Source organism: Castor canadensis, chromosome 17 (genome assembly GCF_047511655.1).
Source record: "Castor canadensis chromosome 17, mCasCan1.hap1v2, whole genome shotgun sequence".
Lineage (NCBI taxonomy): Eukaryota > Metazoa > Chordata > Mammalia > Rodentia > Castoridae > Castor > Castor canadensis.
The window spans coordinates 50,633,700-50,660,656 of NC_133402.1; the positions used below are offsets into that span (position 1 = coordinate 50,633,700).

Sequence of the window (26,957 nt, forward strand, 5' to 3'; positions counted from 1 at the left end):
ATACATGGAAAAGGAGGTAAGGTACAATGTAAAGGGATTGATAACCTATTGAATGAAATTGTAGAAGAAAACTTCCCAAATCTAGGGAAAGATAGGAATATCCATATAGAGGAGGCGTTTAGGACCCCAAATAAACATGAAATGAAACTCTTCATATAACATTGCAGTCAAAATGCTAAGACTATAGAGCAAAGAGAGAATATTGAAAATTCCAACTTACTTATAAAGGCACAATCTTCCAAATTACTTCATACCTCTCAGCAGAAACTGTAAAAGCCAGGAAAGCATGTAATGACATATTTCAGGCTCTGAAAGTGAGTAAATGTGAACCAAGATTATTATATTTGGCATAGTTATCTTTTTAAAATGGTTGGAGAATAACTTCCAAGATAATCATAAGCTAATAGAATTCATGATCATTAAGCCAGCATTGCAGATAATACTTAAAGGAATCCTACATAAAGAGGAAGAAAAGGAATCCTATACATAGAGGAAAAAGAAAGACCATCACAAATATGAGAGGTTAGGAAGGAATACATTTCAGGATAGGGATAGATAAATGAGAAGAATGGAAGAATCAATCATTTCAACTCAATAAACCAGCAGGACCCCAAGATGAACAAGGGAGAAAGAAAGAACAAACAGTATATGAATCAACTAGAAAAAAAACCCAACAAAATTACAGAAAGTGCAAAAAAACCCTCAATATTAACCTGAAATGTTTATGGTCTCAACTCTCCAATTAAAGACACAGATCAACTGATTGGAGTACAAAACCAAAATCCATCTATTTGTTGTCAGCAAGCAATACACCTCTCAGCAAAAGACATTCGTATACTGAAAGTGAAAGGACGGAAAATGACATACAAGTAAGTGGAAGCTGAAAGCAAGCAAGAATAACTATACTCATTTCTGACAAAGTAGACATCAAGCTGAAAGTAGTCAGAAGAGATAAAGCTGGTAACTATAAGCTGATAAAAAGAACAACCCACAAGGGAGATAGAATGATTGAAATTTATATGTTTAAAATGTTAGTATACTCAGTTTCATAAGATAGATACTAAAGGGCATGAAGGGACACATAGGTCCAAATATAATAGTAGTGGGTGACTTTAATACCCAATAGAGATAAGTCAGCCAGACAAAAAAATCAATAAAGAAACGTGAGAATTAAATGAAACTAAAATCAAATGTACTTCACAGGCATCTACAGAATATTCCACCCAACAAATATAGAATACACATTCTTTTCAGTCCATGGAACTTTCTCCGAAATAAATGTTTTAGGTCATAAAACAAAACTTAACAAATAAAATTAAAATAGCTTGTTATATTTTAGCAGACTTCAAGAGAATAAAACAAAAAATCAACAGCAAGAGATATTATAGATATTACATAAATACATGGAGATTGAATAGTACACTTTTGAATGATGAGGTGAGTTATTGAAGAAATAATTGGGGAAATACAAAATTTTTAGAACCAAATGAACATGTAAAAGCAACATAATCAAAACCTATGGGATACAATGAAAGCTGTTCTAAGAGGGAGGCTATAAATGCCCACATTAAAAAATCTGGGAGATCTTAAATAACCTAATGGTGCACCTCATGGTCTTAGAAAAACAAAAAACAAGCCCATTCCAAAATTAGTAGAAGGAAATGGAAACTAAAAGAACAACATAAAGGATCAGTGAAACAAAGAGTTAGATTAGTTTGTCTAAGGGTTTGTCGATCCAGTTCAACAACACATTAAAAATATCATGTATCACAGTCGAGTTGGATTTATTCTTGGAATGCAAGGGTGAGTCAATGTATGCAAATCAAAAAACATAATACAACATATAAGCAATCAAGGGCAAGAATCACAATCATCTTAATAGATCCAGAAGTACCTTAGAATACAACATCCTTTTATAATAAAAGCTCCAAAGAAATTAGGAATAGAAAGATCATACCTTAACAGAAGGCTATATACAATAGACCTGTTAGCCAACATTGTACTCAATGGGGAAAAACTTCGAAAGTATTTGCTTTAAACCCAAGACTGAGCAAGGTTGTCCACTGTCACCACTTATTCATTATCATGCTTAACATCTTAACTAGATCAATAAGGCAGAAGAAATAAATAAAAGAGATACAAATAGGAAAAGAAGAAGTCTTTATCCATATTTGTAGATGGTATGATCCTATATGTAAACCCCTCTAAAGACTTCAACCAAAGACAAGTCCAATAAACACTATTGTCAAAGTAGCAGGATAGTTAATCAGCATACAAAAATGAGTATCTTTTCTACCCATAAATGAACTGCTGAAAAGGAAGTCAGTAAACATTCCTATTTACAGTAGCACCCCAAAGTGTAATATTTACGCAGAAACTTAATAGAAGATGTTAAAGTGCCTCTGCAATGCACACTGTAAGGCACTGAACAAAGAAATAGTAGAAGACATCTTTAGAAGTTGAAAAGACCTTCCATGTTCATGGACTGGTAGAATAAATATTGTTAAAATGGCCATATTACCAAAAGTAATGCATAAATTTATGAAATCCCCATCAAAATTCTAATGAAATTATTCAGAGAGGTAGAAAAAAGTTATAAAATTCATATGGAAGCACAATCCTCCCCCAGAATTGCCAAAGCAGTCCTGTACACAAACAACAATGTTGGAGGCATCACAATAACTGACTACAAATTATACTACAGAGCTACAATAACAGAAACAGGATGAAGTGGCACAAAACAGACATATAAAACAAGGAATAGAAGATCCAGAAAGAAGCCCAGGCAACTACAGCCATCTGATTCTTGACAAATGTGCCAAAAACATACATTGAGAAAAAGCTGCCTTAATAAGTGGTACTGGGAAGTATGGATATAACATATGGAATACTTAAACTAGATTCCTGTATCTCACCCTGCACAAAATCAACTTTAAGCAGATGAACATAAGATCTGAAACTTTGAAATTATTAGAGGAAAACATAGGAGGAGCACTTCAAGATACAGGCATAGGCAGTGACTTTCTGAATACAAGTTCAGTAGCTCAGGAAATAACAAGAATTGACAAATGTGAATAAAATTAAAAAGCTTCTGCACAGCAAAAGAAATACAAGAGTGAAGAGACAAAGTTCAGAATGGTAGAAAATTTTGCCAATTACTCATCCTACAAGGGCTTAATGTTTAGAACATACAAAGAATTAAAAATGTAAACAACATAAGAACAAATAGTTCAATCAATAAATGGGCTAATGAACTTAACAGACACTTGCAAATGAAAAAGTACAAATGGCCAAGAAATACAACATTAACTATCATGGAAATGCATATCGAAAACACATTGATATTCCATGTCAACCTAGTCAGAATGGCCATGATCAAGGAAACAATGTGCAAATAAATTGAACAGACTGTTGTCAAAAGAAGTACAAATGACTAATGAATACTTGAAGAAATGTTTAACATCCTCAGCCATAAAGGAAATGCAAATCAAAACTACACTGAGTTTCCATTTCAACCCAGTCACAATGGCTATCATCAAGAAAACAAACAACAATAAATGCTAGTAAGGACGTGGAGGAAAAAAGCAATCCTTATACACTGTTGGTAGGAATGTAAATTAGTCCAGTCACTCTGGAAATCAGTATGGTGGTTCCTCAAAAAACTAAAAATAGAGCTACCATAAGACCCTGAAATTTAGGTATGTACCCAAAGGAATGCCAAAGGAATGTACAATCGCTACTGTACCCAAAGTGCAGTAGAGATACCTGCACTGTGATGTTTATTGCAGCACTGTTCAGAGTTGTCAAGTTGTAGAACCAGCCTAGTTGACAATCAACAGATGAGTATATAAAGAAAATGTATTATATATACAATATGGGCTATTATTCAGCCATAAAGAAGAATGGAATTATGTAATTTTCAGGAAAATAGATGGAACTGGAGCTCATCATATTAAGTGAAATAAGCCAGACTCAGAAAGTAAAATATTGCATGTTTCCTGTCACCTGTGGAAGCTAGATTTAAAGAAAAAAAAGTAACCATGTATGGGGGACTGTTTGTGTGTGTGTTGAACCAGTGAGTGGTGGGAGGTGGGAAAAAGTGGATGAGCAGCATAGAGTAGAGAGTGAATGATATTGAACTGCATTACATCAGTGTATGAAGATAGCATAACAAAATGCACAGAAAGCTGTTGAATAATAGGGCACAGGGCAACAGAGAAAGTAAAGAGGGGGTTATTCTGATTAAAGTACAGTATACACGTGTGAAGTACTATAGCAAAACATCATCTAACCATCAACATACACTTAAAAAATGAAGGGTAGGCATGTAAAATAGGACCTGTCTGGGGATGGATACCAGTGGGAGAGGGATGGATAAATGGAGAGAGTGAAAGAGGGCAAATATTGTCAATGTGCTTTGTATACATGAATGAAAATACAATAATGAGACCTGTTGAAATTGTTCTAAGAAGGGGGAGAGGGATGAGGGAGAATGATGGAAGGGGTGGATTTAATTAAGATAATTTGTAAGCTATATGTAAATGTCACAAAGAAAACCTCCTTGTACAACTAATATATTATAATAAAAATGTAAAAAAAATGCTATAAGTGAGGGACTATTTGTGGTTGGGGAACCAGTGGGAGGAGGGGAAAAAGAGGGTGAGCAGGAGAGAATATGATAAAGTATGGTGTAAGCGTGTGTGGAAAGATCATAACGAAACCCTTTAAAAATTGTCAGAAAGATAAAAAGGGAAATATTGGGGATAGGGGCTCAGAAAGAATAGTGGAGTGAATATAATCAATTATATCAAATATGGAGATAGTACAATGAAACACTCCATATTACATAATTAATATATACTAATAAAATGTGAAAAAATAAAATCAAGCATAAGACAAGTATGCTGATTACTGCCATTTCTATTCAACATTGTTATTAGAAGCTCAAGAAAAACAGGAAGAGGGATAATAAAATTAGAAGGATTGGAAAGAATAAAAAAAATAGTAGTGTGAAAAGGAAAGGGGAGAATAACAGTTGCAAAGTTATATTGTCCAAGATGCCTCTACAATATGTGAACACATTTAAAAGATGCATCCTTATACTAGCTCATGAAAAGCATCTGTTTCCTATTGACTTGATCTATGTCTTTGGAAGGTTATGAACTTTTTTGGTCTATATGTAAGAGAACTCAAAAGATTGTGTTATTCTTTCTATGCATTCTTCACCCTCTGCAATTCTTCTTGAATGGACATGTTTGGCAAAGTTGGAGACCATGTTTTGGTTTTAGGAAGTGTGTTGAATCAGTAGTAAAAAAAATCTCTCAATGGAAAAAAGTTCAGGACTGGATAACAAGACTGTTGAGTTTTACCAAACCTAGAACAACTAATACAGTTCTTCTGAAACTATTTCGAAGAATTGAAAGAGAGGGAATCCTTTCAGACTGATTCTGTGAAGCCATTATTACTCTATATCAAATCAGACAAGGGCACAAAAATTAAAGCAAACTATAAACCACTATCCCTAATGAATATACATGTAAAATTTTCAACAGAATGCTAGTGAAGAGAATCCAATAGCATATCAAAAGATCATTGACCTTGATCAAGTGGTTTCATCCTAGGAATGCAAAGTTTCAACATATGCAAGTCAATAAATGTAATACATCAACAGACTAAAGGGTAAAATTAATATGATTATCTCAACAGAGGCCAAAAAGCATTTGATAAAATTCAATATTCCTTCATGCTAGAAGCTCTGAACATAATAAGAACTATTGTACCTACCTCAATATAATAAAGGCTATATATGACAAACTCATAGCCAACATTATGCTGAATAGGGAAAAGCTGAATGCATTTCTTCTAAGATCAGGAACAAGACAAAGATGTTCATTTTCACTGTTCATCTTCAGTATAGTATTTGAAATTTTAGACAGAGCAATTAGATAAGAGAAAGAAATAAAAGACATACAAATATGAGGGGATGAATCAAATTATTCCTGTTTGCAGATGATATGATTTTATACTTAGAAGACTGTAAAGACTCCACCCAAAAATTATTAGAAGTGATAAAAAATTCAGTAAGGTAGCAGGATACTAAATCAACATAGAAAATTCAGCTGTTTTTTTATATACCAGTAAAGAGTTTGTTGAGAAAGGGATAATGAAATAAATCTCATTCACAATAATTATAAAAAGTAAGAAAGGTATGCTAGGCATGGTGGGCAACACCAGTAATCCTGGTACTAAGGAGTCTGAGACAGGAAGATCCTGAATTCAAGGCTAGCCTGGACTCAGTAGTGAGTTTGAGGCCAGCCTGGATTATAATAGCAAGACCTTATCTCAAAAAGCAAAACAAAACAAAAAACATAGCAAATAGATTTAACCAAGGACATGAAAGTCCTCTACATTAAAAATTATAAAACACTGAAGAAAGAAATTGAAGACACAAATAGTGGAAAGACCTCCCATGTTCAGGGATCGAAGAATTTATGTTCTTGCTATACAGGCACTGTCTCACTGGAGCCAGTCCTCCAGCCCAATAATTTATATCCTTAAATATCCATACTACCCAAAGTGGTCTACAGATTGAGTGTACTTCCCACCAAATTTCAATGACATTCTTCACATAATTGGAAAAAATAACCCTAAAGTTTACATGGAAGCATGAAAGTCCCCTAATGGCCAAATTAATTTTGAACAAAAAGAACAAAGCTGGAGTCATCACGATACTTGATTTCAAGACATTGCTACAGAGCCATAGTAACAAAAACTGCATCGTAGTGACGTAAAAACAGATACATAGAACAAGGATTAGAATAGAGATTCAAGAAACAAACCTGTGCATCTACAGCCAACTGACCTTTGATAAAAGTGCCAAAAATGGACAGTTGAAGAAAACTGAATGTCCACATGCAGAAGATTGAAACCAGATCCCTATCTATCACTCTGGTTAAAACTCAACTCAAAGTGGATGAGCTATAAATGTAATACTAGAGAGTCTGAAACTACTAGAAGAAAATATAGGGGAAACACTTCACAATATTGGTACAGGGAATAGTTTTCTGGATAGGACTCAAAAAGCACAGGAAATAAAAGCAAAATTTGACACGTTATTATATCAGACTACAAAGCTTCTGCACAGGAAAGGAAACAACCAACAGAGTGAATGGGAAAATGTTTAATATCAGAATCTATAAGAAACTCAAAACCTTAAGAAAACACCTAAGTAATTCAATTAAAATGGGCATACAGTTTAAATGGACACTTCTATAAAGAAGAAATATAATTGGCCAACAAATGAATGAAAAAATGCTCATTATCACTAGCCATCAGGGAAATACAAATCAAAATTACAGTGAGATATTATGTCACCCTGGTTAGAATGCCTGTTATCAGAAGACCAAAAATAACAAATACTGGTAAGGATATGAAGAAAACAGAACCTTTTTAACACTGTTGTTGGGAATGTAAACTATTACAGCCATAATGGGGGACAATGTGGAGGTTCCTCAAAAAAAATTAAAAATAGAATTACCACGTGATTCAGAGATCCTACTGCTGAATATATATCCAAAGGAGATGAAATCAGTATACCAAAGAGATACCTGCATACCCATGTTTATTGCTACACTATTTAGAATAGCTAAAATATAGATGAGTCAATTCAGCCTAGATGCCAATCAGCAGATGAATGGATAAGGAAAATGTGGCATATATTCAGCCAGAAAGAAGAATGAACTCCTGTCATAAGACAAATACTGTATGTTCTCTTTCATATTTAGAAGCCAAAAAAGTCAACCTGAAATTAGAATAGTGATTTTTAGAGATTGGTGTGTGTTGGGGGAAGGTTAGCAAAAGGAGGTTGGATTTGATCACTGAATACTGTATGGATGTATGGAAATATCACCCTGACTCTCATTAGTATGTAAAATTTATACATGTTAATAAAAAAGAAAAGGTGAGAACTGAAATTTAATAAACACAATTCTCTTGAGCTTCACATCGTCATATCTCATGACAATGATTTTTTTATGAAGTTGCTTAGATCAGGGCTAAAGACAAGAGGGTCAGGGAGAGGGGTTCACTGGAAGGGAATAGGGTATCACATGCTTATCACCAATACATGGAATTAAATGCTTGAACAGTATACATTTAAGGTTCCTCCATGTCTTTTATGGCTGAATAGCTGTGTCTTCTTTTTTTTGAGACAGGGTCTCCCTCTGTTATATAGCTCAGGTTGGCCTCATTCACTGTGTAGGCCAGGATGGCCTCAACCTCACAATCTTCCTTGTGAGTGCTGGGATTTCAGGCATGAGTCACTATGCCTGGCCAGAACCTTCCACAGTATGAATGTACCATAGTTTATTTACCCATTCACCTACTAATGAACATTTTGGCTGTTTCCAAATTTTGGCAGTTATGAAAAAAGCTGCTCTACTTTCTGATTTATAGTTTGTTATTTGTGTGTATGTAGGTGTTTTTTCAAATGATTTAGAGTAAATATCAAAGAGTGCATTTCTGGGTCATGCGGTTGGTAAGAGTATATTTAGTTGTATAAAGAGCTTCCAGACTGTCTTCCAAAATGCTGTATCATTTTATATTCTCATCAACAGTGAATGAGTGTTTCTGTTGTTCCACATCCTTGCCAGCATTTGGTGTTGTCAAATGGCCAAATTGAGGCCATTCTAGTATGTGTGTAGTGGTAACTCATTGTTTTAATTTGCAATTCCCTAGTGAAATATGATGATGAGCATCTTTTCATATTATTTGCCACTTATATGTCTTCTTTGATGAGATGTATATATTCTCATCTTTTGCCTATTTTTAAATTGGATACTTATATATTTACTCACTTATTTAGAGACATTATCTTGCTTTGTAGCTCAGGCTGGCCTTGAACTCACCATGTATCCCACACTGGCCTTGAGCATGTGTTCTTCCTGCCTCAGCCTCCTGAGTGCTGGGATTCCTGGTGTATACCACCATACCTGACTGGCTGTTTATTGTTGTTGAGTTTTAAAAGTTCTTTGTATTTTTTGGGTAACAGTGCTTTCTCAGATATTTCTTTTGTAGATATTTCTCCTACTCAGTAGCTTGTCTTAGTCTTCTGTCAGTGTCTTTCATAGGGCAGAAACTTTCAATTTTAACAAGGTCCAATTTGCCAGTGTTTTTGTAAATCATGCCTTTAGTTTTATTTCTAAAAATCATCACCATAACCAGTATCACCTGAATTTTTTCCTATGTTATATTCTGGGAGTTTTACAGTTTTGCATTTTACATTTGGGTCTAAGATCCATTTTGAGTTAATTTTTGTGGCTTATGTAAGGTCTACATCTAGATTTATTTTTTTGCCTGTTGGTATCCAGTTTTCCAGCATCATTTGTTGAAAGCACTGTCTTTTCCCCATTGTATTGTATTTGTTCCTTTGCCAAAGATTGGCTGACTCTCTATGTGTGTCTGCTTCTGGATGCTCTTATTTGGTTCTGTAGATTTGTATGCCTGGTCTTTCACTAATACACCGCTGCTTTGACTGTTGTAGCTTTTTGTAGTGTTCTTGTGGTTCTTACTGAGATGGAGAGTCTTATTCTTCTATACCACTCTGATGTCATTAGCTTCTTAATATAGTGTAAAGTGTCATGTTAATAAAATTATCAGTTTTTAAAAAATAAATGCAGAAATTAAGACTCAAGTTTTAAAATGAGCTAATGAAATTTGAGCCATTGCAACAAACAGAAACAAGAATTTATCCTCTTTTGTAGTTTGTTGTTCTCATGTGGGAGAAAGTTGATCTTTTTCCTCATAGATTTATTGGTTTAAAGTTTAATACATGGAAAAAGCTCTCAATTCCAATACATGGAATTAAGGACAATAAGTTCTCAATTAATGATAGCTATTATTTATAATCCCTACTTCTTTTCTTCCTCTTCCTTCTTTAAATACTACTGTTGCTATTTCCTCCTCCATATAGGAATTGCTTCCTCTTAAGGAAAGTATAGCAAAACTTTGAAAATAGTAGATTGGAAATGAGAAAAGTTGGTAATAAAATTTCCCCGAAAATTATTATTTTTATGTAATTGAAACTTTTGTTAGCATTGCTCTGTATGGATGCTGAAAGGGTATCAAATAAGAGGGAGATTTGTACTAGCAGGCATATTGACTTTAGCAATTAGAAGGCAAAGAAATGAGAATATTACATGGGAAATATTACAAAGAAATGAAAATATTACATGGGAGATTAAGTGGATCAGGAAGCAAATTCTGGAATATAGTCCACCAATTTTTCTTGGCATTTCTTTGCCTCCATCATCTTTATCTGGGAATCTTTGTGCAGTTGAATTACATGTCCCTTGAGGTCTTTTCTATTTCTTGTGTCTTAATTAAGTTTTGAAGGGCTTTATGCCTTGTGATGAAAATTGGTAATGTAGTCACCATGAAATTTTCTTTTGTACTACTGTAGATCCCAATAAGTTTACATTGAGAATGCTTTGTATACACCTATTTTTTCCCTAGAAAGATTCCTATTATGGTCTCTTACAGAAAATGATAGCAATATGATTTTAATATACCTTTTTGTATGTTTTGTTTTAGGTTGGTACAGAGGAGTTTCAACAAAGAAGCCAAACGTAAAGGTAATGAAAAGTTTATCATGACTTCTTTTAATGTAAGAGCTGCCTAGTATGTTTAACATAATAACAACTGTTACTGGTCCAGCTTTTAATATTTTGTAGAACCTAATCATTTTTTTCCCTTATAAAACTATATAAGACTCTTGGGCTGGGATGTAGCTCAGTGGTACAGTGCTTGCCTAGCATGCGCGAGGCTGTGGGTTCAATCCCAACACCAAAAAAGAAAAGACAAAAACAAAACAAAACAATATAAGATGCTTTCTTTGTCTCAGCAATATTAAAATGATTTTTCTGAAAGGACTTAAAAAGCAAATGCATTCATAGCTTATCTTCAAGAAGCCTATTCAGGACTTTTGATATTTTTTCCTTCAAGTATTTGATAAAAAGTAAATTTACTCATTCATACACTTAGTCCTATAGAACTACATGATTACATGAATTTATTTCTAAAATAAAAAATGGAAAAAATTCAAATAATGTTCAACTAGGCATTTTTTGGTTGATCTTAATATTCTTGCTAAAATATGAATTTAACAAGAGTTACTATGATAGAATACTGATTTTCATGTGCCATGTCTTATGTGTTCAGTCTATTACAATTAATACTAATTTAATCAAATAAAATGTTTTAATGTAAGTTATAATATCATTAGGAACACTTCTACACTAATGTATTGAAGACATTTTTTACTGTTAGAATTAATATTGTCAAATTTTCTTATATGTTTCTGAACTTAATATTTGATATATTATGCTTTTTCTTATATAGAAAATACATCATATTTTTTCCTTAAAAAATTTTTTCAGAGTTTTAGCCATTAGTTTTGCCAGTGGAATCATTCATTTTATTAGTTTTTAAGGTAATAATTATAAGGAAGCAATTTTTAATTGAAAATTTAATTCCTCATAGGTGGGCTTTATCATTCTTGCATTATTGATATTTTGAGCTGGACTATTTGTTGTAGGGGCTATCAAATGCAATTTCAATATGTAAGCAGCATATAAGGCCTTTATCCACTAGAAGATAATTCCTACCTTCCCCTCCCGCTATGTTGTTGGAAGGAAAAGGACTCCAGATACTGCCATAAGGGTTATGGGGCAAAATTGTCCCTAATTGAGAACTACTGCTCACAGATATTTTTTTCCTTGTATTTCTTTTTTTTTCTCTGTGGATTAAAGATTGGAAGAAAACACTGAAAATTTGGACAGAGCCCATCCAGTATGCACATTTCTCTTCAGTGAGAAATACAGGCTTCTAAAAAATTTGTTTTCTTTTTGTCAGATTTTTTAAATCCCTGTTTTAACAACCATTCTCTATTTCTGTGTAATAACTATATAGTGCTCTCATAATATTATTTCCTATACCACTTCCCCTCTCCCTATCACTCTCCTTCCTTCCCCTCATTCCTTAAATTACTCAGTTTCCAATTATTATATATTCAACCAGTGTTAAGCTACCAGTTTATCCCTTAGGAATCAGGGTTTTATTCCCATACAACCTTATTGGGGAGGCAGATAAGGGTTCACATGGTTTCTTAGTTATTCACATACTTGGTTTGTTGTTGAATTGTTGATGATGTTGATGTAGTAGGTATTTTCACATATGCAAGGAAGAACAGAGAAACTTATTCCAACAGATGCATAAATCACAGCATAGAAATTTAAATATGAGAACTCAAGGCATTTCCACCTCTTCAAAGCCTCACAATTCAAGAACTGAATCCAAGAATGATGAATTGGTTGAAATGTTAGATAGATAATTCAGAAGCCTACTGTTAAAAATGATCAATGACCTCAAAGAGGATTCAAATAAACCAAGTTAGGAAATCAGTCAAGATGTAGACAGGAAAGTTAGTGAAATGGATGAGAAATTCTGCAAGGAAATGGAAATTATGAACACCACTTTTTTTGTGAGCATCACCAAAAAAATTAAAGAGAAATGTAAGAAATGAAAACCCTAATAAATCAAATAAAAACCACCGTGGATAGTATTATCAGTAGACAAGATCAGGTAGAAGAAAGAATATCAATGATGTAGGACCAAATTGAGGAAATACTTTACTCAGAAAATAACAAAAAAATGAATAGCTACAATTACAACATACAAGAATTCTGTGATACGATCAAAAGACCAAACCTAGTAATTCATGGGGTAGAAGAAGAGCTGAAATACAAAGCAAAAGTATAGGAAACATTTTCAATAAATTAATAGTAGGAAATTTCCCAACTCTATGTAATGCTGTAGACACCCATGTACAGGAGGCATTTTTATTATTTTATTGTTGTGCTAGGTGGATTTACATTGTAGCATTTGCAACAGTTCTTACATTATTTCAAACATATCATACTTGAATTCACCCCCTCCTTTATAAAAATTTTTTTTTCTTTTATTCATATGTGCATACAATGTTTGGGTCATTTCTCCCCCCTTGCCCTTGCCAACTCCCTTATCCCCCAGCCCCCTCCCTCTCCCCACGCCCCCTCACTACCAGGCAGGAACTGTTTTGCCCTTATCTCTAATTTTGTTGTAGAGAGAGTATAAGCAATAATAGGAAGGACCAATGGTTTTTGCTAGTTGAGATTAAGATAGCTATACAGGGAGTTGACTTGCATTGCTTTCCTGTGCATGTGTGTTACCTTCTAAATTAATTCTTCTTGAACTAACCTTTTCTCTAGTTCCTGGTACCTGTCTCCTATTGGCCTCTGTCACTTTAAAGTATCCACTTTAGTTTCTCTGCATTGAGGGCAACAAATGCTATCTAGTTTTTAGGGTGTCTTACCTATCCTCATACCTCCCAAGTATGCTCTCGCTTTTTCATGTGATCAAAGTCCAATCCCCTTGTTGTGTTTGCTGTTGATCTAATGTCCACATATGAGGGAGAACATATGATTTTTGGTCTTTTGGGCCCAGCTAACCAAACTCAGAATTATGTTCTCCAGTTCCATCCAATTACTTGTGAATGATAACATTTCATTCTTCTTCATGGTTGCATAAAATTCCATTGTGTATAAATACCACATTTTCTTAATCCATTCGTCGGTAGTGGGGTATCTTGACTGTTCCAATAACTTGGCTATTGTGAATAGTGCTGCAATAAACATGGGTGTGCAAGTGCCTCTGGAGTAACTTGTGTCACATTCTTTTGGGTATATCCCCAGGAGTGGTATTGCTGGATCATATGGTAGATCTATGTTTAGATTTTTTAAGAAGCCTCCAAATTTTTTCCAGAGTGGTTGTACTGGTTTGCATTCCCACCAGCAGTGTAAAAGAGTTCCTTTTACCCTGCAACCTTGCCAACACCTGTTAGTGGTGTTTTTAATAACGGCTATTCTAATGGGTGAGGTGGAATCTTAGTGTGGTTTTGATTTGCATTACCTTTATTGCTAGAGATGATGAGCATTTTTTCATGTGTTATTTGGCCATTTGAATTTCTCCTTTTGAGAAAGTTCTGTTTAGTTCACTTGCCCATTTCTTTATTGGTTCATTAATTTTGGAAGAATTTAGTTTTTCAAGTTCCTGATATATTCTGGTTATCAGTCCTTTGTCTGATGTGTAGCTGGCAAATATTTTCTCCCACTCTGTGGCTGGTCTCTTCAGTTTAGAGAAGATTTCTTTTGTTGAGCAGAAGCTTTTTAGTTTTATGAAGTCCCATTTATCTATGCTATCTCTTAGTTGCTGAGCTGCTGGGGTTCCATTGAGAAAAATCTTTGCCCATACCTATTAATTCCAGTGTATTTCTTACTCTTTCTTGTACCAACTGTAGAGTTTGGGGTCTGATATTAAGGTCCTTGATCCATTTTGAGTTAATACTGGTATAGGGTGATATACATGGATCTAGTTTCAATTTTTTGCAGACTGCTAACCAGTTTTCCCAGCAGTTTTTGTTGAAGAGGATGTCTTTTCTCTATTGTATATTTTTAGTGCCTTTGTCAAAGATAAGTTGGTTATAGTTGTGTGGCTTCATATGCGGGTCCTCTATTCTGTTCCACTGGTCTTCATGTCTGTTTTTGTGCCAGTACCATGCTGTTTTTATTGTTATTGCTTTGTAATATAGTTTGAAGTCGGGTCTCGTGATACCTCCAGCATTGTTCTTTTTACTGAGAAACTATTCATGGCCCCTTGTGTTTCCATATAAATTTAACAGTAGATTTTTCAATCTCTTTGATGAATGTCATTGGAATTTTGATGGGAATTGCATTAAATATGTAGATTGCTTTTGGAAGTACAGACATTTTTACTATGTTGATTCTGCCAATCCATGAGCATGGGAGATCTCTCCACTTTCTATAGTCTTCCTCAATCTCTTTCTTCAGAAGTTTATAGTTTTCCTTGTAGAGGTCATTTACATCCTATGTTAAGTTTACACCTAGGTATTTGATTTTTTTGAGGCTAGTGTAAATGGTATTGTTTTCATATATTCTTTCTCAGTTTGTTCATTATTAATGCATAGAAATGCTAATGATTTTTCTTTTTAAAATTTATTTTATTTATTTATTTTTTATTCATATGTGCATACAATGTTTGGGTCATTACTCCCCGCTACTCTCACCCCCTCCCTCACCTCCCCTCGCCCCCTCCTTCTCCCTCCTACCTCCTCGATACCCAGCAGAAACTATTTTGCCCTTATCTCTAATTTTGTTGTAGAGAGAGTATAAGCAATAATAGGAAGGACGAAGGGTTTTTGCTGGTTGAGATAAGGATAGGTATACAGGGAGTTGACTCACATTGATTTCCTGTGCATGTGTGTTACCTTCTAGGTTAATTCTTCTTGATATAACCTTTTCTCTAGTTCCTGGTCCCCTTCTCCTACTGGCTTCAGTTGCTTTAAAGTATCTGCTTTAGTTTCTCTGCATTGAGGGCAACAAATGGTATCTAGTTTTTTAGGTGTCTTACCTTTCCTCATACCTCCCTTGTGTGCTCTCACTTTTATCATGTGCTCAAAGTCCAATCCCCTTGTTGTGTTTGCCCTTGATCTATGACCGCATATGGGGGAGAACATACAATTTTTGGTCTTTTGGGCCAGGCTAATCTCACTCAGAATGATGTTCTCCAATTCCATCCATTTACCAGCGAATGATAACATTTCGTTCTTCTTCATGGTTGCATAAAATTCCTTTGTGTATAAATACCACATTTTCTTAATCCATTCATCAGTAGTGGGGTATCTTGGCTGTTTCCATAACTTGGCTATTGTGAATAGTGCTGCAATAAACATGGGTGTGCAGGTGCCTCTGGAGTAACCTGAGTCACATTCTTTTAGGTATATCCCAAGAGTGGTATTGCTGGATCATATGGTAGATCAATTTTTAGCTTTTTAAGTAGCCTCCAAATTTTTTTCCAGAGTGATTGTACTAGTTTTTCTACATCTGTTGAAATGATCAAATGGTTTTCGTCTTTGCTTCTGTTAATGTGGTTTATTTACATTTATCGATTTTCATTTGTTGAACCACCCCTGCATTCCTGGGTGAAGCCTACTTGGTCATAGTGAATGATCTTTTTGATGTGTTGTTGAATTTGGTTTGCCATAATTTATTAAGGATTTTTGCATCAATGTTCATTAAGGAGATTGTCCTATAGTTCTCCTTTTTTGTAGTGTCTTTGCCTGGTTTTGGGATAAATGTAATACTGGCTTCATAAAATATGTTAGGCAGTTTTCCTTCCCTTTCTACTTCATGGAACAGTTTAAGGAGGGTTGGTATTAGTTCTTTAAGGTCTGATAGAATTCAGCAGAGAATCCTTGAGTTCCTGGACTTTTCTTTTTAGGGAGATTCTTGATTGCTGCTTCAATTTCATTTTGTGTTATACATCTATTCAGGTAGTTAATATCCTCTTGGTTCAGTTTTGGATGATCATATGTTTCTAGAAATCTGTCCATAGCTTCAAGATTTTTGAATTTATTTGAATATAGGTTCTCAAAGTAGTCTTTGATGATTTCCTGGACTTCCATGGTGTTTGTTGTTATTTCCCCTTTTGTATTCCTGATTTTACTTATTTGGGTTTTTTCTATCCTCATTTTAGTCAGATTTGCCAGGGGTCTGTTGATCTTGTTTTTATTTTTCAAAGAACCAACTTTTTGTTTCATTATTTCTTTGTATGTTTTTTTTGGTTTCTATTTCATTGATTTCAGCCCTTATTTTTATTATTTCTCTCCTTCTGCTTGTTTTGGGATTTGCTTGTTCTTGTTTTTCTAGGAGTTTGAGATGTATCATTAGGCCATTGATTTGGGATCTTTCAGTCTTTTTAATATATGCACCGATGGCTATAACTTTCCTCTCAGGACTGCCTTTGCCATGTCCCATAGGTTCCGGTAGGTTGTGTTTTCATTTTCATTGACTTCTAGGAACCTTTTAATTTCCTGTTTTATTTCATCAGTGACCCATTGTTCATTAAGCAATGAGTTATTCAGTTTCCAGCTGTTTGCATGTTTTTTGTCTTTATTTTTGTTGTTGAGTTCTAGTTTTATTGCATTGTGATCAGATAGAATGCATGGTATAATTTCTATTTTCTTATGTTTGCTGAGGCTTGCTTTGTGCGCTAGGATATGATCTATTTTAGAGAAGGTTTGTGAGCTTCTAAGAAGAATGTATATTGTGTAGAAGTCAGATGAAATGTTCTGTAGACATCAACTAGGTCCGTTTGATCTATGGTGTGTTTTAGATCTTGGATTTCTTTATTGATTTTTTGTTTGGATGACCTATCTATTGATAATAGTAGGGTGTTAAAGTCTCCCAGGACCACTGTCTTGAAGTTAATATATGCTTTTAGGTCCTTCAGGGTATGTTTGATGAAATTGGGTGTGTTGACATTGGGTGCATATAGGTTGATAATTGTTATTTCCTTTTGGTCTATTTCCCCTTTTATTAGTATGGAATGTCCTTCTTTATCTCATTTTATCAATGTAGGTTTGAAGTCTACTTCATCAGAGATACGTATTGCTACTCCTGCATGTTTTCGGGGGCCATTGGCTTGGTAAATCTTCCAGCCTTTCATCCTAAGCATATGCTTATTTCTATCAGTGAGATGGGTCTCCTGTAAGCAACAAAGTGTTGGGTCTTCCTTTTTAATCCAGTTCAGCAAGTGGTGTCTTTTGATGGGGGAGTTAAGTCCATTAACATTAAGTGTTAGTATTGACAGGTATGTGATGATTCCTGTCATTTAGTTGTCTTAGTTGTTTGAGGGTTTGATTGTATGTACCTAGATTGATGTTATTCTCTACTTTCTTGCTTTTTCTTTTCCTGTAGTTTGGTACTGCCTGCCCTTTCATGGTTATGTTGGGTTTCACTTTCTATGTGCAGAATCCCTTGAAAATTCTTTTGTCGTGGCTTTGTGGTCATATATTGTTTTAGTTTCTGCTTATCATGGAAGACTTTTATTGCTCCATCTATTTTGAATGATAGTTTTGCTGGGTAGAGTATCCTAGGGTTGAAGTTATTTTCATTCAGTGCCTGGAAGATTTCACCCCCAGCTCTTCTTGTGTTTAATGTTTCTGTTGAGAAGTGTGCTGTGATTTTGATGGGTTTACCTTTGTATGTTATTTGTTTTTTTCTCTTGTACAGCCTTCAGTATTCTTTCTCGGGTCTCTGTACTTGTTTAATGGTAATATGTCATGGGGTAGTTCTATTTTGGTCAGGTCTGTTTGGAGTTCTGGAGGTTTCTTGTACCTGTATGGGAATAGTTTTCCTCTAGATTCTGGAAATTTTCTGTAATTATTTTGTTGAATATGTTTGCATTCCCTTTGCTTGCACCTCTTCTCCTTCTTCAATGCCCATGATTCTCAGGTTTGGTCTTTTGATGGAGTCAGTGAGTTCTTGCATTTTCTTTTCACAGGTCTTGAGTTGTTGAACTAATAGTTCTTTGGTTTTTCCTTTAATTACCATTTCATCTTCGAGTTCTGAGAATCTGTCTTCTGCTTGTTCTCTTCTGCTGGATTGGCCTTCCATTTTGTTTTGCATTTCTGTTTCGTTCTTTTTTCTGAGGTTTTCCATATCCTGAGTCACTTCCTCTTTAATATTGTCTGTTTTTTTCCTGTGTTCATTTATTTCTTTATGTATCGTGTTCTTTGTTTCAGTTTGGTGTTTATACAGTACTTCTGTGCTTTCTTTTATTTGTTGTTGTGCTTTCTCAAATTTTCTATTTTTGTTGTCTTGGAATTTCTTGAGTGTCTCCTGCACATTTTGGTTGACCATATCCAGTATCATCTCTATAAAATTCTCATTGATTACTTGAAGAATTTCTTCTCCCAGGGTGTTCTTGTGGGCTTCATTGGGTTCTTTGGCATAGTTTATCTTCGTTTTGTTGGAGTGTGGATCTGAGTATCTGATTTCTTTATTTCCCTCTGATTACTGTACTAATTTATTATTGGGGGCAAAATTGTTTCCCTCTTTTTCCATTTTCCCATCATTGCCCTTGCTATTTTTACTGTTTCTGTACTGTGTGTAATTCAGTATTGTCTAGCTTGTAATAATAACAATGGTGATACCTAGAATAGAAGAGTGAGAGGAGAGGGAAAGCAAAGACGTTAAAGAAAAAGGGAAAAAAAAAAACAAAGCAAACAAAAAACCCCAAACAAACAAACAAACAGAGCCAAAGAAATAAACAGAGAGAGATAGCGTACTAATCAACAGTAAGCTAAACAGGCATTAGAGAGACAGAGAATAATAATAATGATCAAAAACCCAAGTTCAAATGCAATAAAGTTTCAGTCTTAATAATTTTGGTGTTAGTCCTTCAGCCTGCAGTCCTGAAGACTTCTCAGTGTCTGTGAATTAGTTCTGTTGTTTTGTCATCAAAGGGGAAAAAACAAAAAAACAAGAGCAAGAAAAAAAAATCCCAAGTTCAAATGGAATATAGTTTCTTTAGTCCTCATCATCTGGTGGTGTTGTCTCATCAAAGGAAGAAAAAAAAAAGGGAGTCTGGAGACAGCTTTGTGAATGTCTATCAGAGGCTGCAGCTCACATGCCTCCTACTGTCAGCCATCTGCTGCTGCAGGCTTTGTTTATTTAGAGGTCTACTGGACGCATGTCCCCTTTGTTTTCTCCAGTATTCAGCCCTACCCACCTTTTGCAATTTCTGTCATTTCTTTAATTTACAGTTCGCATGGAGAAGTGCCCCTCCCCCCTTCTCCAGTGGAGCTTTCCTCAGGACAGCTGCTATTACAAGCTTTCCCCTCTCCAAGGTTGCTGGGGTGTCCTGCCACTGCTGCCTTCTCTGGTGGTCTTATTTACAATTTGCATGAGGGATTACCCCTACCCCACTCTCCAGAGCTCAGGGCACCCTGCCCTCTTTGTTATGTGTCTTTTTTTTTTCAGCTGCTTGTTTATTACTCGGTTTGTTTTTTTCTCTTTTTTGTTTTCCCTGGGTGGGGGTCAGTCTGTCCAGGGGGCTATGCTAATCTGGTCCAGGGTTGTCTGTGGGAGTACCATGTGCCACTTTGCTCACCTGGTGGACTGCTGCTCCCAAGCAGGATAGGAGCTGGCGTTTGATGGTGTGGGAGCCCTCCTGGTTTCTCTGTTCAATGTGGAGTGGGGATGCTATGCTTGGACTAGGGTTGTGGAGGTGTTGGAGTTTTGCCTCTTCTTGGTGGTTTTTCCTGCAAGGTATATCTGCAGTGTCTTTCCAAGATTTTACTTTAGGAAGCACACTTTCTGCTTCCTCCCTTTTGTCACCATCTTGGAATCCTTTTACCCCCTCCTTTAACCATTCCTGGAATTCACCATTCTCGTTTAAACACTCCTCCATTCCTGGAATAGTTTCAACATATGTCTTTTTTCTGTTTACATTCACGTGTACACAGTATTTGTACCACATTTACCCTCTTACACCCTTTCCTTACTTCCCCCCCACACACTGTTATCAAACCCTGATTTTGCAAAAGAATGAAAAAGAAATATTTTTTCTTGTTTCAGATAGCTACACAGGGAGTTTCCTTGTGGCACTTCCATATATGTATGTGTGTGTATGTATGTATGTATGTATTATAGCCCAATTTGGTTCATTTCCTCTATTTTTCTTCTTTCTACTTTAGTCCCTTTCTTATGGTTGTTTTAACCAGTTTAAATATTCTATATTCATTCTTGTGTAGAGAGTACATCAACCATATTCACCTTAACTTCCTTCTTTTACCCTGCTCCTCTTGAGTATAATCTCCCCTTTGCATGTCCTGTTTCCCATAATATTGCCACATTTGTGTTAGGTCTGTATTCTGCCTGTGACAAAAAACATGTGGCTTTTGGCCTTCTGAACCTGACTAACTTCACTGAAGATGATGTTGTCCAGTTCCACTCATTACCTGCAAACAATAAAATTTCATTATTCTTTGTGGCTGAATAGAATTCCATTGTATATAAATACCACATATTTTTAATCCATTTGTCAGTAGTGGGGCATTCATCAGTAGTGTTCCATAGCTTAGGTATTGTGAACAATGCTGCAATAAATATGAGTGTGCAGGTGTCTTTTTTGTAACCTGACTTACATTCCTTTGAGTATATTCCTAAGAGTGGAATTGCTGGATTGTATGGCAGTACTGGATCATATGATAGTTTTTTGAGGTGCCTACATATTTTTTTCCATAGTGGTTGTACTAATTTACATTCCCACCAGCAGAGTATGAGGATTCCTTTTTCTCCATATCCTCACCAACATTTGTTGTTTGTGTTCTTGATGATAGCCATTCTAACAGGAGTGAAGTGGAATCTTATTGTGATTTTGATTTGAATTTCCTTATGGCCAGGGATATTGAGCATTTCTTCATGTTTTTTTTTCTTTTTTTTTTTTTTGCCATTTGGATTTCATTACAGGAGGCATTTTGAATTCCAAATAGACATGACCTAAAAAGAATAACTCCATGTTATACCATAATTAAAAATGCCAAGATTAGAGAACAAAGAAAAGATACCAGTAGCTGCAAGAGAAAAATACCATATACATAGAATTACTCCAGCCTTCTCAGTGCAAGCATTAAAAACACAGGAAAGCAGAGAGCAATATGATTCAAGCTCTGCAAGGGAATTACCACCAACTAAGAATACTATATCCAGAAAACCTATTCTTTAATTTCCCTGGAGAAAGAAAAACCTTCCAGAATAAGGAGAAGCTAAAGCAGTTCGTGTCCACCAAGCCTGCATTGCACAAGATAGTTAAGAAAATATTTCATATAGAAGAAGAAAAACAGTTCATTCATTTTTAAGATTTCTTATTCACATTCTGACTTTCTGGTGATTTAATCAAGATTTAAAACTAAAATACAACTAGAAACTATTTCCATAGTAAGGCATCCTCAGCTAGACCACTCAGATATGTTAATTGGGCTCCTCCAAGTAGTCTTAGGATCTCTCTTCACCTGGCTTCTCAGCATGACTGAGAAGTACTGAGAATCTCATTCCTGTTTCTAAATTCTTTCCCCAAAGAATTTACTCTCTGGGGGAGAGGTTATTTTGTGACTAGTCTTTGAAATGGTTTGACAGCTCCTTTAAATCAGGAAACTAAATCACACTACCCAAGATAGTATTAGAACTCTTTTTGTCCATATTGATTCTATTAATTTCTTCACTTTAGGCTAATCTGGTACTTCTGTGATTGTGTATTTTACTAATGTCTACTCCTTTTTAGAATTTTAAGTTGTTGCAGCATTTATTAGCAATAGGTATCTGTGTACTCTTAATAGCTTATATTTGTATTCTTTCTAAAAGCACATTAAAAACAGTTCACTTTTATGTATTAAAGTTTTATTGAGACACAGAGTCTCAATAAAACATTGAAAGATACCCACAGTATGGTCAATGCACATTGTAAACATTTAAGAAGCAATTTTTTATTATCTTACATAATGATATATATGGAATTGTGTTTTCATCAGACTTCAAGACTGAGGCTAATCATTTAGTAAATACAGATTTATAATAAATTCATGTTATCTGAAATCTGTAGAGATATATTTTGTAATATGAAACAATATTTAAGTCTTCTAACTGCTGATATTATAAAGACAATCGTGTGGCATTATTTTTCTCCTTATTGCGTAACTTGTAGAGCAGTTTATTAAACTTAAAAATGTTTATGTCTGTCACTATGCATCAGAATGCTACACTAGAGCAGCTGCGGTGCTCTCTCACAGACTCAAGGTCTTGGGACGCAAGAGGTGGCACCCGAAGAGGGACCTGATTGCAGGGGGCTCAGCCAGGGAACACTCTCCAGGGAACGCATTGAAATGAAAAATAAGGACTGGAAAGAGAGGTTTGTTTTAAAGTTGTTTAGTGGAGAATCCAAGATGCCGACTAGAGGGAGGAATCAGACAGTGTGAGCTCCATAAATCAAAAATCTTGCTGAGATGCTGGAGCCACACTTGGAAGAAAAAACCACCATGAAGAAGGAAAACTCTGACACCCCAAACTCCCAGCCCATACAAAGCTTCTCCATGCCACATTACACTGAAGAAACAGAAGGGCTCCCGTGCTGCCAGATGCTGGCTCCAAACCTGCTTGGGAGATGCAGACTAACAGATGAGCAAATAAGCAGCACATGGTATTCCCACAGTTACCCTTAGAATAAACCAGTACGGTCCCCTGGACAGACTGACCCCCACCCTGCAAAAAAAAAACCCACAAAAAATCTGGATAATAAATAAGGAACTGAAAAGGACATACAGCAGAGGGGGCAGGGGGCACTGAGCGCACCAGAGAAGGGGGGAGGGGCAAGGAGCTGATCTCCACATGAACTTTCAATAAACACAGCCTAGAAAGGCAGACAGGCTGACAGTAGGCAGGTGATGAGAATCTGCCTGAAATAGGGCAGATAGTGGTCCACAAAGCTTGTCTGCTGACCCAACCACCTGGTGAGACTATGACAGAGCCACTTAACTACCAGCACCAGGACTGGATGCTGAACGAGTAACACCAGAACTACTAAGACTGAAATTCTGTTGTTCCTGGACCTGGAATTTTTTTCTCTCTCTCTCTGTTTGTCTTGTTCACTGCTGTTCGTTCACCATCTCTCCCTGTTGATTTCTTTGGTTCTCTATTTTTTTTCTCTTTCTTTCTTGGTTTTGTTAGTTTTACTATTGTCAGTTAGCTAATACTAAATTACACTCAGACCAGGGACAGAAACATCACCAAGTGGAATGATGAGAAGACAAAAAAGGGATGGAAACCATTCTCCCCCTAACCAAAATAAATTAGTACAGGATTCAGAGGGAAATGAAGAAACAACACATTGCTCAATGATCAATGGGTTATTGGTGAAATAAAAGAAGAAATTAAAAGGTTCTGGGAAGATAATGAAAAGGAAAACATGACCTACCAGAACCTATGGGACACAGCAAAAGAGGAAAGTTTATAGCCATGAGTGCATATATTGAAAGGACAGAAAGATCTCAAATCAATGAACTAATGCTTCATCTCAAACTCCTAGAAAAAGAAGAACAAGCAAATCCCAAAACAAGCAGAAGGGGAGAAATAATAAAAATAAGGTCCAAAATCAATGAAATAGAAACAACAACAACAACAAAACCATTAAATTAATCAATGGAACAAAAAGTTGAATCTTTGAAAAAATAAATAAGATTGACAGACTTCTGGAAAACCTGATTAAAATGAGGAGAGAAAAAACCCACACCAGAAAAATCAGAAACAAAAAAGGGGAGATAACAACAGACACTACAGAAATCCAGGAAATCATCAGAGACTACTTCGAGAACCTATATTCAAATAAATTTTAAAATCTTGAAGAAATGGACAGATTTCTAGATACTTATGACCATCCAAATTGAACCAAGAGGACATTAATCACCTGAATAGATCTGTAACACAAAATGAAATTGAAGCAGCAATCAAAGAGTCTCCCCAAAAAGAAAAGTCCCAGTCCTGATGGATTCTCTGCTGAATTCTGTCAGACCTTTATTGCAGAACTAATACCAACCCTTCATAAACTGTTCCACAAAACAGAAAGGGAAGGAACACTGCCTATCTCATTTTATGAAGCTGGTATTACACTCATCCCAAAACCAAAGACACCTTAAAAAAGGAGAACTACTGGCCAGTCTCCTTAATGAAAATGGATGCAAAAATCCTCAATAAAATAATGGCAAACCAAATCCAACAACACTTCAGAAAGATCATTCAGCACAACCAAGTTGGCTTCATCCCAGGGATGCAGGGGTGGTTCATCACATGTTAATCTATAAGTGTAATGCAACACATTAATAGAGGCAAAGACAGAAACCTCTTGATCATCTCAATGGATGCAGAAAAAGCCTTTGATAAGATCTAACATCACTTCATGATAAAAGCTCTAAGAAAACTAGGAATAGAAGGAATGTACCTCAACATTGTAAAGGCTATATATGAGAAACCTACAGCCAACATCATACTGAATGGTGAATAACAAACATTTTCCCCTAAAATCAGGAATGAGGCAAGGGTGCCCAATATCCCCACTCCTATTTAACATAGTACTAGAATTCCTAGCCAGAGAAATTAGGCAAGAGAAGAAATAAGGAATACAAATAGGTAAAGAAACTTTCAAAATATCCCTATTTGCAGACGATATGATCCTACATCTTAAATACCCAAAAAAACTCTATCCAAAAACTCCTAGACACCATAAACAGCTACTGCAAGGTGGCAGGATACAAAATCAATTTACGGAAATCATTAGCTTTTCTATACACCAATAACAAACAAACTGAGAAAGAATGTATGGAATCAATTCCATTTACAATTGCCTCAGGAAAAAAAATACCTTGGAGTAAACTTAACAAAGGATGTGAATTATCTCTATAACGAGAACTACAAACCCTTGAAGAAAGAGGTCAGAAAGACTACAGAAGGTGGAGAGATTTCCCCTGCTCATGGATTGGTAGAATCAACATAGTAAAAATGGCTATACTACCAAAAGCAACCTACATGTATAATGCAAATCCCATCAAAATCCCAATGACTTTCATCACAGAGATTGAAAAATCTACCCTGAAGTTCATTTGGAAACACAGAGACTGCAGCTAACCAAGGCAATACTTAGCAAAAAGAGCAATTGTGGATTTATCACAATACCTGACTTCAAACTATATTACAAAGCAATAGCAATAAAAACAGCATAGTACTGGCACAAAAACAGACATGAAAACCAGAGAATAGAGGACCTGGATATGAATCCACGCAGCTATGCCCACCTTATTTTTGACAAAGGCACTAAAAATATATGATGGAGGCATCTTAAAAATCTAAACATAGATCTGTCATAGGATTCAGCAATCCCACTCCTGGGGATATACCCAAAAGAATGTGACACAGGTTACTCCAGAGGCACCTGCACACCCATGTTTATTGCAGTGCTATTCACAATAGCCAAGTTATGGAAATAGCCAAGATGCCCCCCTATTGACGAATGGATCAAGAAAATGTGGTATCTATACACAATGGAATTTTATGCAGCCACGAAGAAGAACAAAATGTTACCATTCACAGGTAAATGAATGGAATTGGAGAACATCATTCTGAGTGAGGTTAGCCTGGCCCAAAAGACCAAAAATCGTATGTTTTTTCTCATATGCGGACATTAGATCAAGGGCAAACACAACAAGGGGTTGGACTTGATCACATGATAAACCGAGAGCACACAAGGATGGTATGAGGATAGGTAAGACACCCAAAAAACTAGATAGCGTTTGTTGCCCTCAACGCAGAGAAACTAAAGCAGATACTTTAAAGCAACTGAGGCCAGTAGGAGAAGGAGACCAGGAACTTGAGCAAAGGTTAGTTCGAGAAGAATTAACTTAGAAGGTAACACACATGTACATTAAATCAATGCATGTCAACTCCCTGTATAGCTATCCTTATCTCAACTAGCAAAAACCCTTGGTCCTTCCTATTATTGCTTATACTCCCTCTTCAACAAAATTAGAGATAAGGGCAGAATAGTTTCTGCTGGGTAGGGAGGTTAGGTAAGGGGGAGTAAGGGAGGTGGGGGGGGGCTAAGGGAGGGGGCGGGGGGAAGGGGGAGAAATGACCCAAACGTTGTATGCACATATGAATACAATAAAAGTTTTAAAAAGTTGTTTACAGATGACAAAAAAGAATGTTCTACTGAATACATATCTCATACATGAAATGTAACACTCTTACATGTGTACCACAAAAGCCTCTTAATGTTGCTATTCTTCATGCACATTATGTTTCATTACTTTAGTCTGCTCCTGAAATGTTGATGTGGATGATTTCCAGTTAATATAAAAGCATTCCTTAATAGACTTGATGGAGCCACAATTGTACACATGCTCTCACAGAAATACTGGGAATAAAGAGTAGTAACAAATGAATTAAGAGTTCAGTTAC

The 26,957-nt window shown here is 35.7% G+C and overlaps 1 protein-coding gene across 10 annotated transcripts in view; it reads left to right on the plus strand.

Moving 5' to 3' along the window:
- The window catches only part of Dock3 (dedicator of cytokinesis 3), a 561,871-nt gene that overhangs the window by 155,178 nt on the left and 379,736 nt on the right, over window positions 1-26,957 (plus strand). For 9 of the 10 annotated variants that reach the window (XM_074059333.1, XM_074059340.1, XM_074059334.1 and 6 more), the window contains exon 3: window positions 10,591-10,631. In XM_074059333.1, the coding sequence (XP_073915434.1) occupies window positions 10,591-10,631 (41 nt within the window). Of the gene's footprint in view, window positions 1-10,590; window positions 10,632-26,957 lie in introns of those variants that run through there. The other variant, XM_074059342.1, reaches the window with a different exon arrangement.